General features: G+C 39.2%; 1 protein-coding gene across 2 annotated transcripts in view; it reads right to left on the bottom strand.

Annotated features, from left to right (window-relative positions):
* Positions 1–18,360, bottom strand: part of WDR49 (WD repeat domain 49) — a 169,179-nt gene that overhangs the window by 82,063 nt on the left and 68,756 nt on the right. For both annotated transcript variants that reach the window (XM_070373695.1, XM_070373701.1), the window contains one exon: positions 4,482–4,715. In XM_070373695.1, the coding sequence (XP_070229796.1) occupies positions 4,482–4,715 (234 nt within the window). The remainder of the gene's footprint in view (positions 1–4,481; positions 4,716–18,360) is intronic.

The raw sequence follows: 18,360 nt of genomic DNA, 5'->3' as shown, positions 1-18,360 counted from the left end.
AGACAACATTTCCTGGTGAATAACAGGAACAATGTCAGAGATCGTAGGAGTCCTGCCAGAGGCTGCCAGGCATTTGCTGTCTGACATGTCTCTTTATATGAATAATGTGTTTACTCTTAAAGATTGGGTAACATAGTAAGATTCAGGAGGCAATTTGTGTACCAAATTATCTCATATACATATATTTTAACTTTGAAATTCATTCTTAAGATTTTGCCTTAGAGAGATAAAGTCATGAGTGTGAATATATTTATGCATAAAGAAATTCATAATAGCAAAATGCTCATTAAGGCAAATGCATCAGTAAATTATGATACACATACAGTGGGACTCTGTGCTGCTTTTTTTAAATGATGAAGGAGATCTACATTAGAAACAAGGAATTAATTCCAATATGTCATAGGGTAAAATGTAGGTTATAGAACCATATTCAGGTGAAATAGTCTATGCACAGAGAGGTATTTAGAACATGTTGATGATATTTCAGCAATATTTAGTTCCTTATTTGAACTTTACAGCATTATTTTAATTTCTTGTAATAAGAAAGTATTGTTTTACAAAAAGTAAATTATTTCAATGGGAAAAATAGTGAATATCACTGTCAAGATTTGATAATGCCTATTTACATTTAGCCTAACTATGTCCAGATGTAAAAAGCACTGAAACATCACCTGTTTTACAAAAGCACATCATTAGGATAAGTCAGAAATTTTCTCTTTTTCAGTTTATATGATATCTACAAACACATTTTTAAAGTGCCCCAACAATCGTGGGTTTTTAAGAAAAGCTTCACTTAAGAATTCTATGCAGACAGTTCATTAGAACTACCTCCAGGATATTGTGTGACTTTGATTCTTTCAAAATTGTGCATTCCAAGGACTCCCTCATCCTGTCCCAACTTGTTCTGCCACTAGCTGAGAGGGTAAGCTTTGCTGAGTGAAATAAAGCTCACAGTCCATTTTCAAAGTCTCTGTGTGGCTTAACATCACTTTCTTAGATTAGGATGTGAAGGTACCAAAAGGCAGGAAGATGAGTCACAGAAATATGCCATGTCACTTTCATATAGGAATAATGGGAAGTTCTCATTGATGACCAAATAGAATGAAATAATAATAAGGTGTAGCAAAGTGCTGAAATGACAACATGTTGTCATGTTTTCATTTGATTCAGATAAAAGGAAAGTATTTCAAAAAGACACCAAACCAAATAACCTAAGAGCACCAGCAGACTGAAAAAGCATGGGTTCCTTTTGAACTTAGATTTAGAAATAGCAACAATCAACCAAATCTAGAATTGAGCATTTGTTGCTGTTCAGAAGAGTGTTGGGAGTTGTAGGAAAATACGAAAGTGAAAGACAAGAATCTTTCCCTTTTATCAAACATGGGAGGAGAGAAAGTGAGAATTTAGGTAACTGTTTAGCTGGATAACAACTAGAAATGCAAGGGAGAGAGGTGTGGCAGAAGATGTTCCTGGAGACATCAGATGCAGAGAGGACCAGAGAGGAGTGCCAGAACTGAATGTTAACCAGCAAGAACTGCAGTGGCAGAGAAGAGGAGGAGCAGGAAAAACCACTTCCTCATCTCACGGAGCCAGAGACAAAGCCCTATTCAGGGGTCCCTCTGCCTTTCTAACTGTTTCCAACTTCTGCTTTCATATGTCACATGGGTAAAATAAAGAGTAAGAAATATCAAGATGTAAATAAGGAAGAGGTGTATTAAAAGCATCACCCTTCAACCTGAGAGGTTTGGGGGGACCAGGGAGACTTGCCTGGGCTGACTGCCTGGGAGGAAGAAGAACTACCTCTGAGAAGCAGGACACAGCAGGGCGATGCTGCAGAGACAGCCATTGCTACCATCATCATGTCTATGCCTGCCCCCAACACGCAGCCACACACTGGTGAAAATCAATAAACCGAAGCTTAGACACAGGACGTAGTCTGCCAAACATTTGAACTCTTTTCTCTCTGCGTTCTCAAAACGTTGATCTTTTGATTTTACACTATTAAAAAGTACAGAAGAATCCAAATAGCTTCTATTTATCTGGGAGACAGAGATAGAGATAAAGACAAAAACAGATAAACACATATATTTATTTACCATATTAGAAGTTTAAACTGAGAAATCGTTAAAACACATAAATACAAAAGCGCATTGTGCCATCAATCATCACATAGCCTCTAGGAAACACCACTGTGCACTCATAAAACAATGAGAGTGGAAAAAGTGGACAATAGATGAATATTATGATGAAAATAGTTTTGACCCTTTGAAAGGGTCTGACTTCCCCAGAAATCTGAGATCACACTGTGAGAATTGCTGTTCTAACCTCAAGTCTGTATTTTTCCAAGACTAGACCTTGGTTCATTGAGTGAATGGCATTCACAACCTGACTCTAAGCTCCCTCCACTGTCTCAAGTCTCCCAGTATTTGCTAAGTACCCACAAACTAGTCACATCAGAATAAACCCTCTCCCTGAAAAAAAAATGCATTGTTTGTGCTTAAACAGGCGGCCATGTTGTACCATCTGTCTGAAGCTACTTCATTCTCTCCTTTCAGAGGTTCCCACTGGAGATTTCAGGGCTCTGCTAAACTGTCACCCACTCAGCCCTAGGCAGAATGGTCCTCTTTCCAAGGATAGCACTTTGCTTTTTCCTCTCTTCATTTTACTCTATTCCATTGTTTCTTTGTGAGTGAGTCATGTGTCTGGTCCCCTGATATCACCCCACAATCCTGTAATGAGCACCTGCCCAGCAGTGAGCTCTGGGAAGATTCTCTGTATCTAAATCTCCTTGAACTATGAGGGTAAAGAAACTTTGTGGTATGTGAATCTTTGATCCCTCGTTCCTGGCACCTGACACTTGTTCAAAACAGTTTCATTTGTTTTATCTAACTACTTAGAAATGATCAGTTATCACTAGCTTATGGGTCTGTGGGTGATATTGTTTCCTTTGTACTTGATTGCAATATATATTTTTTGCAATTATAAATGTTACACAATGTTAAAGTGTTTCTCCATAGTTTAGCTGATAATAGGAAACATTTCTGATGATACACAACTCTATGTACTTTATATACACTTTAACATTGCATTTAATTATTTATACTTTTGATCTCAGAAATAAAAGAGGCATCAATATCCAACTCATTTGTACAGAGATTCTTTGCATGTAATATTCCACATGTGCATATTCCGTTGTTGCCTATAACTGGCATATCCTTGTGTTATTTTGGCTTTATCTTCATGTTCCAAATGGAAGACTCCAGACCTTCTTTGTGTCCTATTTTCTGAATGCCTCATGGAAAATTGCTCATCTTATGGTCAGGCAATATAGGATCATAACATCTACACATAAACTCAGCACTTTAACTCTGCAAATCTCCATTAGCAGAACATTCTTCTGGAAAGAAATATATCTCTCAGTGGCCACCAGGGAGCCAAATTAACTGGCTGCCTTCATACAGTTCAGTAAAACATTTACTAGGGGATGTTTCCCCCACAGATGGAATTCAAAATGGATTGTTTTGTAAAGGACTTTTATCTCCTAGAATAACCAGCAGAGTATTTGAAGTAGTGACATGACACACTACTCATTACTAACAAAGGCCTTTCCTCCCGTTGCACACCATCTGAACTACTCATTTCTGCGTGGATGCAGAAGCTTCTGCAGAAAGGAAAGAAGGATGGGCTGGAGTTATTGTTTAATCGGCCACAAGCTGGCTGTCAGCTTGGCTCCTGCTGTTCTGTGACTGTCAGGCCTGGGGTGATCATGGCCACAGACTAAGCTCCAAGGGCAATGAAAAGGATTGCTCCACTCCCTCCACAATACCCACAGGCTGGCCCTCCCTGTCCTCTAAGAAGAGCTGTGGTCCCTGTGGCATCTCCACTCCAGAGCAGCCCATTTTCTCATTGACATGCAGGGAGCGCTCCCATAAGCAAAGGCTGCAAAGCGTCATTAACGTGGTGGGGAGACAAACAACACTCGAGCTGCATACCAAGTGGCAGCACATTTAACAGAATCATTTTATTATGAATACATTCCGGGCCTGCCACAGCGAGCCACTCGCCGAAACTGTGCCGGCAAAATGGATCTTTGCTAATTACATTTCATGCATATTTCAGATTTTTCCACAGGGATGCAGGGGGATGGTGATGGTGTGCGTAAGAGGGAATTTTACAGCCAGGTTCACTTGCATTTGGCATCAAGAGCTAAACTAGAGGGTAACAAAGATAAGTTCAATTACATTCCATGCTGTGTTTGCTTTAGCTGGAATACTGCCTCCGAGTAACTCTATCAGTGCTGCTGTGGTTGCTGGTTGAAAATGAAATAACTCTCCAAATCCACCCGAATACACATTATTGCAGAAAAGCACACAGCTTAAATCATTTCTTTCCCACCTTTCCTTTTCTATATTTGTCCCCAGATTGAATTAAGGAACTGAATGTGGGCACATGTTAGGAGAGTGACAGAAAAGCATCGTTACCTGCTTCAAGACTGAATTGTAAAGTACACAAGTGACTGCTTTCTTGTGGCTTGTCACCCTCTTGCCGGCTTCACTTTTCATTGCCAGCAAAGCTAGCTGGTTATTGAACGAGATGAAGAGTCGTCCGTGGGCTTCATCAAAGTGGAAGAGACACCTGAAGTCCTGACTCTTGGGGAAAAAGCAAGAGATCCTCTGGATGGACAGTTGATGCTGAATATCCCAGAGTCTCAAAACCTGCAGGAAAAGTAACAGAGTCATAGGACTATGTCAAGAATTATTCTAATTTTCTAACCAAATTTTCTCTAGCTCACCCTCAACCTCAGGCAGGCTCCCCATAGTGCTGTTAACTGTTCATCCTTATCTCATAGAACACATTTTTTGTATTTCCCTTCTCTGTTTCAGTATTTCCTCAAATGTAATCTCTTCTAGGGAAGGGATTTTGTTTTGTCTCAGTCCTCAGAAAAAAATGCCTGCATTAAGTGCTTGTGCTAGGAAGAATAATTGTCTTCAAAGATATCCATGTGCTAATTCTTGGAAAATGTGAAATTGCTATCTTATATGGCAAAACAGATGTCATAAATTAAGGCCTTTGAGATGGAGAGATTATCCTGGTTGATTTGGACCAGTCCAGGATAATCCCAGGGCTTCCCGGGTGGCTCAGTGGTAGAGAATCCATCTGTCAATGAAGGATATGTGGGTTCTATCCCTGGGTCAGGAAGATCCCCTGGAGATGGAAATAGCAATCCACTCCAGTATTCTAGTCTGGGAAATTGCATGGACAGAAGAGCCCGACATATAGTCCATGGGGTCACAAAAGAATAGACATGACTTAGTGACTGAAATTTTTCACTCTCCTCTTTCACTTTCATCAAGAGGATCTTTAGTTCTTCACTTTCGGCCATAAGGGTGGTGTAATCAGAATATCTGAGGTTATTGCTAGTTCTCCCAGAAACCTTGATTCTAGCTTGTGCTTCCTCCAGTCCAGCGTGTCTCATAATGTACTCTGCATAGAAGTTAAATAAGCAGGGTGACAATATACAGCCTTTTCCTATTTGGAACCAGTCTGTTGTTCCATGTCCAGTTCTAACTGTTGCTTCCTGACCTGCATACAGTTTTCTCAGGAGGCAGGTCAGGTGGTCTTGTATTCCCATCTCTTTCAGAATTTTCCACAGTTTATTGGGATCCACACAGTCAAAGGCTTTGGCATAGTCAATAAAGCAGAAATAGATGTTTTTCTGGAACTCTATTGCTTTTTCCATGATTCAGCAGATGTTGGCAATTTGATCTCTGGTTCTTCTACCTTTTCTAAAACCAGCTTGAACATCTGGAAGTTCATGGTTCACGTATTGTTGAAGCCTGTCTTGGAGAATTTTGAGCATTACTTTACTAGTGTATAAGATTAGTGCAATTGTGTGGTAGCTTGAGCATTCTTTGGCATTGCCTTTCTTAGGGATTGGAATGAAAACTGACCTTTTCCAGTCCTGGGCCACCGCTGAGTTTTCCAAATTTGCTGGCATATTGAGTGTAGCACTTTCACAGCATCATCTTTGAGGATTTGAAATAACTCAACTGGAATTCCATCACCTCCACTAGCTTTGTTCATAGTGATGCTTCCTAAGGCCCACTTCAGTTCACATTCCAGGATGTCTGGCTCTAGGTGAGTGATCACACCATCATGATTATCTGGGTCATGAAGATCTTTTTTGTACAGTTCTTCTGTGTATTCTTGCCACCTCTTCTTAATATCTTCTGTTTCTGTTAGGTCCATACCAATTCTGTCCTTTGTTGAGCCCATCTTTGCATGAAATGTTCCCTTGGTATCTTTAATTTTCTTGAAGAGACCGCTAGTCTTTCCCATTCTATTTTTTCCTTCTATTTCTTTGCACTGATCACTGAGGAAGGCTCTCTTATCTCTCCTTGCTATTCTTTGGAACTCTGCATTCAAATGAGTATATCTTTCCTTGTCTCCTTTGCTTTTCGCTTCTCTTCTTTTCACAGCTATTCCTAAGGCCTCCTCAGACAGCCATTTTCCTTTTTTGCATTTCTTTTTCTTGGAGATGGTCTTGCTCCCTGTCTCCTATACAATGTCATGAAACTCCGTCCATAGTTCATCAGGCATTCTATCAGATCTAGTCCCTTAAATCTATTTCTCATTTCCACTGTATAATCAGGGATTATACCTGAATGGTCTAGTGATTTTCCCTACTTTTTTCAATTTAAGTCTGAATTTGGCAATAAGGAGTTCATGATCTGAACCACAGTCAGCTCCTGGTCTTGTTTTTGCTGACTGTATAGAGCTTCTTAATCTTAGGCTATGAAGAATATAATCAATCTGATTTCAGTGCTGACCATCTGGTGATGTCCATGTGTAGAGTCTTCTCTTGTGTTGTTGGAAGAAGGTGCTTATCATGACCAGTGCATTCTCTTGGCAGAGCTCTATTAGCCTTTGCCCTGCTTCATTCCGTATCCCAAGGCCAAATTTGCCTGTTACTCCAGGTGTTTCTTGACTCCTACTTTTGCATTCCAGTCCCCTATAATGAAAAGAACATCTTTTTTTGTTGTTAATTCTAGACGGTCTTGTAGGTCTTCATAGCACTGTTCAACTTCGGCTTCTTCAGCATTTCTGGTCAGGGCATAGACTTGGATTACCATGATATTGAATGGTTTGCCTTGGAAATGAACAGAGATTACTCTGTAATTTTTGAGACTGCATCCAAGTACTGCATTTTGGACTCTTTTGTTGACCATGATGCCTACTCCACTTCTTCTAAGGGATTCTTGCCCAGAGTAGTAGATATAATGGTCATCTGAGTTAAATTCACCCTTTCCAGTCCATTTTAGTTGACTGATTCCTAAAATGTCGACATTCACTCTTCCCATCTCCTGATTGATCACTTCCAACTTGCCTTGATTCATGGACCTAACATTCCAGTTTCCTTTGCAATATTACTCTTTACAGCATTGGACCTTGCTTCCATCACCAATCAAATTCACAACTGGGTGGTGTTTTTGCTTTGGCTCCGTCTCTTCATTCTTTCTGGAGTTATTTCTATACTGATCTCCAGTAGCATATTGGGCACATACCAACCTGGGGAGTTCATCTTTCAGTGTCCTATCTTTTTGCCTTTTCATACTGTCCATGGGGTTCTCAAGGCAGGAATACTGAAGTGGTTTGCCATTCCCTTCTCCAGTGGACCACATTCTGTCAGATCTCTCCATCATGACCCGCCCATCTTGGGTTGCCCCACGGGCATGGCTTAGTTTCACTGAGTTAGACAAGGCTGTGGTCCATGTGATTAGATTGTTAATTTTCTGTGATTGTGGTTTTTAGTCTGTCTGCCCTCTGATGGAGAAGGGCAGACAGACTGCCCTTATTTCAGAAAGTGAAGAAGAACTAAAGAGCCTTTTGATTAAAGTGAAAGAAGAGAGTGAAAAAGTTGGCTTAAGGCTCAACATTCATAAAACTGAGATCATGGCATCTGATCCCATCACTTCATGACAAATAGATGAGGAAACAGTGTCAGACTTTATTTTGGTGGGCTCCAAAATCACTGCAGATGGTGATTGCAACCATAAAATAAAAAGATGTTTACTCCTTGGAAGAAAAGTTATGACCAACCTAGACAGCATATTAAAAAGCAGAGACATTACTTTGCCAACAAAGGTCCATCTAGTCAAGGCTATGGTTTTTCCAATAGTCATGTATAGATGTGAGAGTTGGACTGTGAAGAAGGCTGAGCACCAAAGAATTGATGCTTTTGAACTGTGGTGTTGGAGAAGACTCTTCAGAGTCCCTTGGACTGCAAGGAGATCCAACCAGTCCCCCTTAAAGGAAATCAGTCCTGAATATTCATTGAAAGGACTGATGTTGAAGCTGAAACTCAAATACTTTGGCCACCTGATGTGAAGAACTGACTCATTTGAAAAGACCCTGATTCTGGGAAAGATTGAGGGCAGGAGGAGAAGGGGACGACAGAGGATGAAATGGTTGGATGGCATCACCAACTCAATGGACATGAGTTTGAGTCAACTCTGGGAGTTGGTGATGGACAGGGAGGCCTGTCGTGCTGCAGCCCACAGGGTCACAAAGAGTCAGACACAACTGAGTGACTGAACTGAACTGAACTGAAGTGACTAAACAACAATATAACCACAGGGAGATTAAAGTTCCAGAATGTAAGATAAACTCTGCCTAGGGCTTCCCTGGTAGCTCAGTCAGTATAGAATCCGCCTGCAATGCAGATGACTGGGATTTGATTCCTTGGTTGGGAAGATCCCCCAGAGAAGGAAGTGGCAAATCACTGCAGTATTCTTGCCTGGAGAATCCCATGGATAGAAGAGCCTTGGCAGGCTACAGTCCATGGGGTCGCAAGAGTCGGACACGACTCAGCAATTAAAACTACCACCAGTGTTCCTGGCTTAGAGGATGGACAAAAGGGGCTATGAACCAAGGGAGTTGGAAAAGGCAAGGAAACAAATTCTCCTCCAGTGCCTCCAGAAAAGAAGACAGCCCTGTGAATACCTTGATTTTACTCCATTGAGAACCAGGCTACAATTCTAACCTACAAAACATGAAAGGTGTGCTGTTGCAAACCATTGAGTTTGTGGTTATCTGTCAAAGTAGCAAAAGAAAATGAAAACAATCTCTTTCTCTATATAGATAGAAGAATAGATAATAGCTAGCTAGGTAGATAATATATGTATTTTTTGTGAAACAAAATTCTTTACTGTCTGAGTCACCAGGGAAGTCCATTAAAGGAAATCAAGTTCAGATAACACAGACAATTAAGGCACCAAAATGCCACACACGTGGACAAGCACTGAAGGAAATGGGAAGAGGAGCTCTGCAGATGCCAGTGTTGCCACTGTCAGTCATGGAGTAGAATTAACACAGTGCAGTGAGGGAGAATCAGGCTTTCCTGGCTGCTCAGAGGGTAAAGAATTTGGCCGCAATGCAGGAAACCCTGGTTCAATACCTGGGTGGGGAAGATCCCCTGGAGAAAGGAATGGCTACCTACTCCAGTATTCTTGCCTGGAGAATTCCATGGACAGAGGAGCCTGGCGAGCTACAGTCCATACAGTTGGAAAGAGTCAGACATGACTGAGCGACTAATTCTTTCAGTGAGGGCGAGTCAGAATGAGAGGGAAAAACCCTTCCAAAGGGGGCTTCAGGCCAGTTCTAGGGCCAGACTTCTTCAGCTGTCATCTTAGCTCTGTCCCTTACTGCAGAGTGAACTCTAGTAAGTTTCTTTGTCTCTCTGAGTTTTTGATGTGATACCTACCTGAAAAGTGAAAGGGAATGTCACTCAGTCATGTCCGATTCTTTGCAACCCCATGGACTATACAGTCCTTGGAATTCTATAGGCCAGAATACTGGAGTAGGTAGCCATTCCCTTCTCCAGGGATCTTCCCAATCCAGGGATCAAACCCAGGTCTCCCACATTATAGTCAGATTCTTTACCAGCTGAGCCACCCCCTAGCCAGCTGAGGGAAGCCCAAGAATACTGGAGTGGGTAGCCTATCCCTTCTCCAGTGGATCTTCCTGACCCAGGAATCGACCCAGAGTCTCCTGCATTGCAGGCAATTCTCTACCAACTGTGCTATCAGGGAAGCCTGGTACCTATGTAACCTGACCCTATAAAGATTGAATGAGAGTCCATGTCAAGCATTTGGCATGATGAGCTATATGTAGCAAGTGCCCAATAAATGTTTTATTATAAATGTATTTTATTCCTTTTTATTATATAAATATTAGAACCTTAGAGCAGAAAAAGTTTCTTTCAAATAAACTAGTGTGCTTTATCCAGTGTGAGAATTATTTCTAAATTATCTATAAAAGATGGCCTCTTTACACAAGTGTTTATTACTCCATAAGGCAAGTGACCCTGTAGTTTTAACCTATTTTAAATCTTATACTCCTTTGGGGGAAAAAAATCAGTTGAAAACGATGGTGCATCCCCTCCTCTTAAATGCACATATTCATATATGAGCACAATATTCCATAGAATTTCTTTGGATACATAGATACACGAGTCTCCCATGCAGATCCTGGGATCCCATGGGATAGGAATTCCTATAGCACTATGATAAGCCAAAGCCTTCCTTCTCTTCCCCTACTTCTCTTTTCCCTACATCTCTTACATTTCTACTCTCTTTCCCTACATCTACATAAGTCTCTTCATACAGCTCTTGTCCAGGGTAGATGACCCCCAGTTCCTTCTAAATCATAGCATCATTTGTAGATCCCACTCTTGATTCTCTCACTTCGTCTTTTTTTTTTTCCACTTTCTCTCCAGGGAGGTTGGTCATCCAGGCCTTGATAACTTTTTCTAAAAAATGTAATAAGATATGTCCATTGTGTAAAATCCAATAGCATTAAAATGTTTTTTTTTTTAAATCAATTCATCCCTCTCAATCCCAAGTCCCCATCCCCCCCACCCCCCATCTCAGAGACAACCTTCTTTGACTGTTTCTGAGTTATGGTTTTCTCCATAACACCAAATAATAGCTGTTTGTGTGGGTGTGCATGCATGTGTGCCTGTGTGAATATAGCATATATTAATTGTACATCGAATAACACTCTCTTCTGAAAGAAATACTTACTTACACTCCTATTCTCCCTTTCTCATCCCCTTGCCCCAATCTAAACATTGTATTTTTTAGTCCTAAACATTGTGTGTGTGTTAAGTTGCTTTTCAGTTGTGTCTGATTCTTTGTGACCCCATGGACTGTAGCCTGCCAGGCTCCTCCAGTCTCCAGGCAAGACTACTGGAGTGGGTTGCCATTCCCTCTTCCAGGGGAGCTTCCCCACCCAGGGATCAAACCCTTGTCTCCTGTGGCTCCTGCACTGGCAGGTGGATTCTTTACCACTGAGTCACCAGGGAAGTCCTAGTGTTGTACACTTTAAAATAATACATTTACACAATGTTTAATGTACCATCAATAGAAGACAGTATATCTCTACTCACCAATATATAGCATGAACACCTTAGAGTCCCCAGAACTGAGCCAATATTTCAAGTGTGTTCTAACCACTGTTACAGACACTGTGACTTCTTTAAAAACTCTATTTTTACATTAGCTGAATAAGCCATTCCAATATGCATCGCCCTTACCTTGAGGTCCTGACTGAGTAAAACTCTAAATCTTATTCCCATGAATAAACAAGGCAAACATCTAATATTCTACCTTCAAAAATCTGATGTTGTAAGCTAAAGTTAGGATTTTTCTAGGTTCAAAGTATAAGAATACAGTTTTGAATCCTAATTATATTATATTGATAACTCCTCCCTGATTTGTCCACACATCCCATGGAATACTGTAAATAGTAAATAGATATTTTCTTAATTTTCTGAAGGCTGTGGTTCATCTAATAACTATGTTTTTATCCAGCTCACTGATGAAAAATATTAGCTAGGATAAGTCGAAAAATATAACACTTCCATAAACAAAGCTTGCCTCAACTTCTACATGGTTATTTACCCAATTGCAGATCTCATCTAATTCACAAGAAAATGTTATGAGGATTTTTCAAAAATCTTGCAGAAATGAGTATGCTTGGGGTAAACCGGATCATGGCATCCTGTCCCATTACTTCATGGCAAATAGATAGGGACACAGTGGAAACAGTGTCAGACTTTATTTTTCTGGGCTCCAAAATCACTGCAGAAGGTGACAGCTGCCATGAAATTAAAAGACGCTTACTCCTTGGAAGGAAAGTTATGACCAACCTAGATAGCATATTCAAAAGCAGAGACATTACTTTGCCAACAAAAGTCCATCTAGTCAAGGCTATGGTTCTTCCAGTGGTCATGTATGGATGTGAGAGTTGGACTGTGAAGAAAGCTGAGTGCCGAAAAATTGATGCTTTTAAACCGTGGTGTTGGAGAAGACTCTTGAGAGTCCCTTGGACTGCAAGGAGATCCAACCGGTCCATCCTAAAGGAAATCAGTCCTGGGTGTTCAATGGAAGGAGTGATGTTGAAGCTGAAACCCCAATATTTTGGCCACCTGATGTGAAGAGCTGACTCATTTGAAAAGATCCTGATGCTGGGAAAGATTGAAGGCAGGAGGATAAGGGGATGACAGAGGATGAGATGGTTAGATGACATCATTGACTCAATGGACATGAGTTTGGGCAAACTCCGGGAGTTGGTGATGGATAGGAAGGCCTGGTGTGCTGTGATTCAAGGGGTAGCAAAGAGTCGTACATGACTGAGTGACTGAACTGAACTGAACTGATGTATTGGGTAATGTATCCATGTACTAACGCTTGTAACAAACTTAAACTGACATAGTCAAACCCTCCCAGATAAAAAGCATTACCAACCCTTCTAACCCCAAGACTATATGTTTATAAAAGTACACTGGGTTTTCTTGACAAGAATATTTTTATTAAACAACTCATTCTAATTCTTAAACCTTATAATTTTTATTTAAAACTTTCTGGCAACTCTGAGGCAAATGTTTATCTTCAAAACTATAAATCCTGTAAGAACTAAGACTTTCAAATATATTTCAAAGTGTTCTAAATATAATAGGATTGATAAGTTATTATTTTGAATGTTAGAGTCACAAGATTAAACACATCTATATCACTCTCAAACTCTCATATAACTTAAAATAGTTATATCCCCATTGTTCAAAATCCTGTCTTGTTTGGTATGAATTTGTTCCTAAAAAAGCTGAAATTAACTTTATTTCAGGAGAATTAACTTCATTTTAGAAAAACAATATGGGGCAAGATAACCCAACAATATTAATGGATTATAATTTCCCCAGAATCATTTTCCACATGTTGTTCAAATCATTTATATTGACTTTAATATTTTGTTGACATTTAGTCACATTTAATTAAATGAAAAATTAAAAATAGATGAGTGAACCTCTACTCTATGACAGGTGAGTTCCTGCTATCAGCAATCAAAACTAGAAGTGCTTTTTAAAAATCATAGTGTGTATCTTTATTAATTTTTCTTAAAATTAATTTTTACTTTTCTTCTTTCCCTCCTTCCCTTGAAGAACGCTTAATTCTCATAATTAGTGATCCTACTAAGTTCCCTTCCATCTTTAACTATCTAATTTTTCTTTCTGCTAAGAATCAAAGCCAACAACATTTATATAGTGTCATCAATGTACAACACAGTGTTTCTTTTTTTTTAATTAATTTATTTTAATTGGAGGCTAATTACTTTACAATATTGTATTGGTTTTGCAATACCTTGACATGAATCCGCCACGGGTGTACATGTGTTCCCCATCCTGAGCCCCTGTCCCACCTCCCTCCCCATCCCATCCCGCTGGGTCATCCCAGTGCACCAGCCTCTAACATCCTGTATCATGCATCAAACCTGGACTGGCGATTCATTTCACACATGATAGTATACATGTTTCAATGCCATTCTCCCAAATCATCCCACCCTTGCCCTCTCCCACAGAGTCCAAAAGACTGTTCTATATATCTGTGTCTCTTTTGCTGTCTCACATACAGGGTTATCATTACCATCTTTCTAAATTCCATATATATGCGTTATTATACTGTATTGGTGTTTTTCTTTCTGGATTATTTCACTCTGTATAATAGGCTCCAGTTTCATCCACCTCATTAGAACTGATTCAAATGTATTCTTTTTAATGGCAGAGTAATACTCCATTGCAACAGTGTTTCAGTTCTCCCAGAAATAATGTCATGGCATGTGACTTCCCATATGATTTTCATTTTTTCCTATACTTACATAATCTATGATAGTGATTATTAATCTTGACACTAAAAATACCAATGGTGTTTGAGAAAATGCTCATGTTTGGGCCCTTTTCCAAAACCAATTAAATCAGACTCTCTGAGGATGGGGCTCAAGCATGAGGTTTCTTTAATTTCCCAAGTATTTCCACTGTATTATACTTTAGCTTTTCAACTTGCTTTTAAGGTCTCTTTCTCTCAGCTTAATCAGTAATATCATTTGCCTTGGCTTTCAGTTCAGATCAGTTCAGTCGCTCAGTTGTGTCCGACTCTTTGGGACCCCATGAATCGAAGCACACCAGGCCTCCCTGTCCATCACCAACTTCCGGAGTCCACCCAAACCCATGTCCATCGAGTCGGTGGTGGCATCCAACCATCTCATCCTCTGTCGTCCCCTCCTCCTCCTGCCCTCAATCTTTCCCAGCATTAGGGTCTTTTCAAATGAGTTGGCTTTTTGCATGAGGTGGCCTAAGTATTGAAGTTTCAGCTTCAACATCAGTCCTTCCATTGAACCCCCAAGACTGATCTCCTTTAGGATGGACTGATTGGATCTCCTTGCAGTCCAAGGGACTCTCAAGAGTCTTCTCCAACACCACAGTTCAAAAGCATCAATTCTTCAGCACTCAGCTTTCTTTATAGTCCAACTCTCATATCTGTACATAACTACTGGAAAAACCATAGCCTGGACTAGACAGACCTTTGTTGACAAAGTAATGTCTCTGCTTTTTAATATGCTGTCTAGGTTGGTCATAACTTTCCTTCCAAGGAGTAAGCGTCTTTTAATTTCATGGCTGCAGTCACCATCTGCAGTGATTTTGGAGCCCCAAAAAATAAAGTCTGACACTATTTCCACTGTTTTCCCATCTATTTGCCATGAAGTGATGGGACCAGATGCCATGATCTTTGTTTTCTGAATGTTAAGCTTTAAGCCAACTTTTTCACTCTCCTCTTTCACCTTCATCAAGACGCTTTTTAGTTCCTGTTCACTATCTGCCATAAGGGTGGTGTCATCTGCATATCTGTGGTTATTGATATTTCTCCTGGCAATCTTGATTCCAGCTTGTGCTTCCTGCAGCCCAGCGTGTCTCATGATGTACTCTGCATATAAGTTAAATAAGTAATATCATGTGACTTGGCTTTAAAAGCCAGATAACTGTGCTCCCCTAATCAGCCTATATCTCTTTAATCATGAAAAATATCTCACATTAATTCTATTTTCTTTGCAAAATATCACTTAAATAACTATTTATTATTGAGAATTCTTCATTTTCCTCTTTTTTATGTTCATGTTGACTTCTGGAAGAGGGTTATGCCACATTTCAGAAAGGAGTATATTTAATATCATTTTCCATTCCAAATATCTTAGAGATGTTTCCTTTATTCTTAGTAGGTAAAATAAAGAACTGGACAAACATCCAGACTTAAAAATTATCATTGGATAAATGATTATTTTTTAATTTATATTTTCCATAAATTCTCATCTAAACTGTACCTTCTATTTTCATCACGATACCTGAGAACTTGTGATGCTTGTCCAAACACAGACTTACTAAGTCTAGTCCTTGAAATGATTTATGCATGGCTCTTTCTTTCATCTCCATTTTTATAGTATTAGGAGGAATAAATATCCAAGCTTGTGATTATATATCAAGACAGAATTTAGCTTTTCACATAATGATGAAGACATCTTTCTACTTAATCTTTATCTTGCTACCACTTGATAATGCAGGATTATGAAAGCAAACCCAGTACAAATCATAACCAGCACTAGAAATCAAAGATGGAGACTCCAGACACGCTGATCCTCATTTTAATACTACTCAGGTCTGTCCGTTTAGGTGTATTATATTACCTTTCCATTTCCTCATCTTTATACAGAATGGGCTCCTGCCAGCTTTGAAATTCTACCATTTTTTTTTGGAATGTACTGAAATTGCTCGATCCATTATCTATAGGTTCCAAAATAACAAAATGGAAGCAGTTTCAAGAAAGGGTATTGTGAAAATTGGGTTAAAGAAATGTAGTCTAATTTTACTGAGGAATTTCTTTCTTGTCCCTGCTAGAGATGGGCAGAATCATTTCACACATGCATAACAAAACTATAATGTTTGCAACCCCATGGACCTAAGCCCACCAGGCTCCTCTGTCCATGGGATTTCCCAGGCAAGAATACAGGAATGGATTTCCATGCTCTCCTCCAGTGCATCTTCCTGACCTAGGGATGGAATCCGCATCTCCTGTGGCTTGGGCTTTGCAGGTGGATTCTTTATTGCCAAGCCATTGGGGAAGCCTAATACAACTATAATAAATAAATAAATAAAACTTTTTTTATCCTATAAATATTAGATTTATTAAGTGGGTAACTTATTAAGTGGGAAGGTTGGATGCACAAATAGATGTATGGATGGATATAGAATCTGTTTTCAGTGCACTTTTTAAAACCAAACCAGTATTATTTACATATTAGCAACATGTTCAAATTTTATTCAAAGCGGTTGGGGGGAAAGCTGTAAAGTTTCCTAATAATGATAGAAAAATGAGAAAAAAGTAGAAGACAGACAACTGTATCTAAATGAGACTTGTTTGACTGCATCAAACATTTGCTACTAAGTCCTGCCATCCTGCAGGGCATAGATATAAAATGACAATAAGAAAGAGAGACAGAGAGAGAATATAGCACTAGGGGATTTTGAAGACAGCAGTGCAGCAGCTCAGCTCTCCAGGATAATCCACAAAAATGGATAGCCTACTTGCAGATAATAGGATAACAGGAACTGAGGGCATTGGCTCTTCTGAATATACCTTTATGTATTAACAAGTCTATTTATTTAGAATTTCAGCCTTGGGATAATCCACAAAGGCATAATCAGTGAATGTTTAGAGGCAATTTTGTTTGACATGATATATGCTAGCAAATGTATTCTACTGAACACCTCAGTTAGTGTTTTTATCTTTAACTCATATAACAGATCTTCTTTTAAGAAATATTTTTGCCATTTTTTCCCCCCAGGATGAGATCTAATTTAAGATATTAGTTGGAAATTAAAATCTGTTGTGCTATTCACCCTTAAATTGTTACCATAGCCATTATCATCTTTTTTTTTTTCATCCTTTTCAATAAAAATGAGAGAAGACATACAGCTCTAAGACACAGATTTCTATTGTGTGTCTGTTTGGTATTCTATCACTGACCTTGAAAAAGTCAAAATGCTTCTTAACACTATGAATTGTTTTGAAAAAAATCTCACTAATTTCCCAGTTCAAGTTCGGCAATAAATTTAACTAACATCATGCTTTTTTTTTTTTTTTTCCAGAACAAAATTCACTTGGGGATTTTAAAACTTCAGTTAAATTGATTTTTTGGCTATTATCATTACTCACATAACACTGAAAAACATAACCAGGTTTTTTTTCCCAGGCTTTAAACAGAAATTTTCAAACTTGGTGTTTTAAAGATTACTCTCTCTTTTTTATTTCACAAAGTAAACATAAACACTTTAAACTTCTTTCTTTTTTTAAGCTCAATAGTTATACTAACAACCTTTTTTGAAGAAAGTAAATGAAAACCAACTAAAATAAGGGAACTCTGGTTCAAGTATCACTGCAGACTAGGTTTTTGTAGAGGGCTTTCCTGCTTCAAAGAAAAACAGCTATGACTAAAACACAATTTCTGTCGCCTTGCTGGATCTTCAGGGATTGAAAACAATCTCCACAGGTCCAAAAGAAGAAAGAGGTATAAGAAGCAAACTTAATATGGAGACAGTGAACAGTATGCATACATGAAGAGACTATAACCAGGATCCTAAGCCTTGGACCAGCAGGACAACGGAGGCACTGAAGCAAGATTGCTCAATTAAAGGGACAAAGAAAAAGGAAATGCAGTAGCCTCAGGACAATAGCTTTCTTTACTTCCATATTGCAGAAACAAACACAAATCTTCTCTGGAGGAAAGCATTTTCAATTTCATTCTTCAGAATGTCTATAGTTTAGCAACAACCAAAAATGAGGTAACAATAAAGGATAACCAGACATAAAAAGGAAACATGTCACCATGTGGGAGAATCACCTGAATAGCAAATATCAAATTTGGTTCTCCAATGACTCCAGGTATTAAAATTATCTGATAAGAAAATGCAGTAAT

Source organism: Bos mutus, chromosome 1 (genome assembly GCF_027580195.1).
Source record: "Bos mutus isolate GX-2022 chromosome 1, NWIPB_WYAK_1.1, whole genome shotgun sequence".
Taxonomy (NCBI): Eukaryota; Metazoa; Chordata; class Mammalia; order Artiodactyla; family Bovidae; genus Bos; species Bos mutus.
Note: the sequence above shows the minus strand (reverse complement) of the source record. Positions and strands in the feature narration are given on the sequence as shown.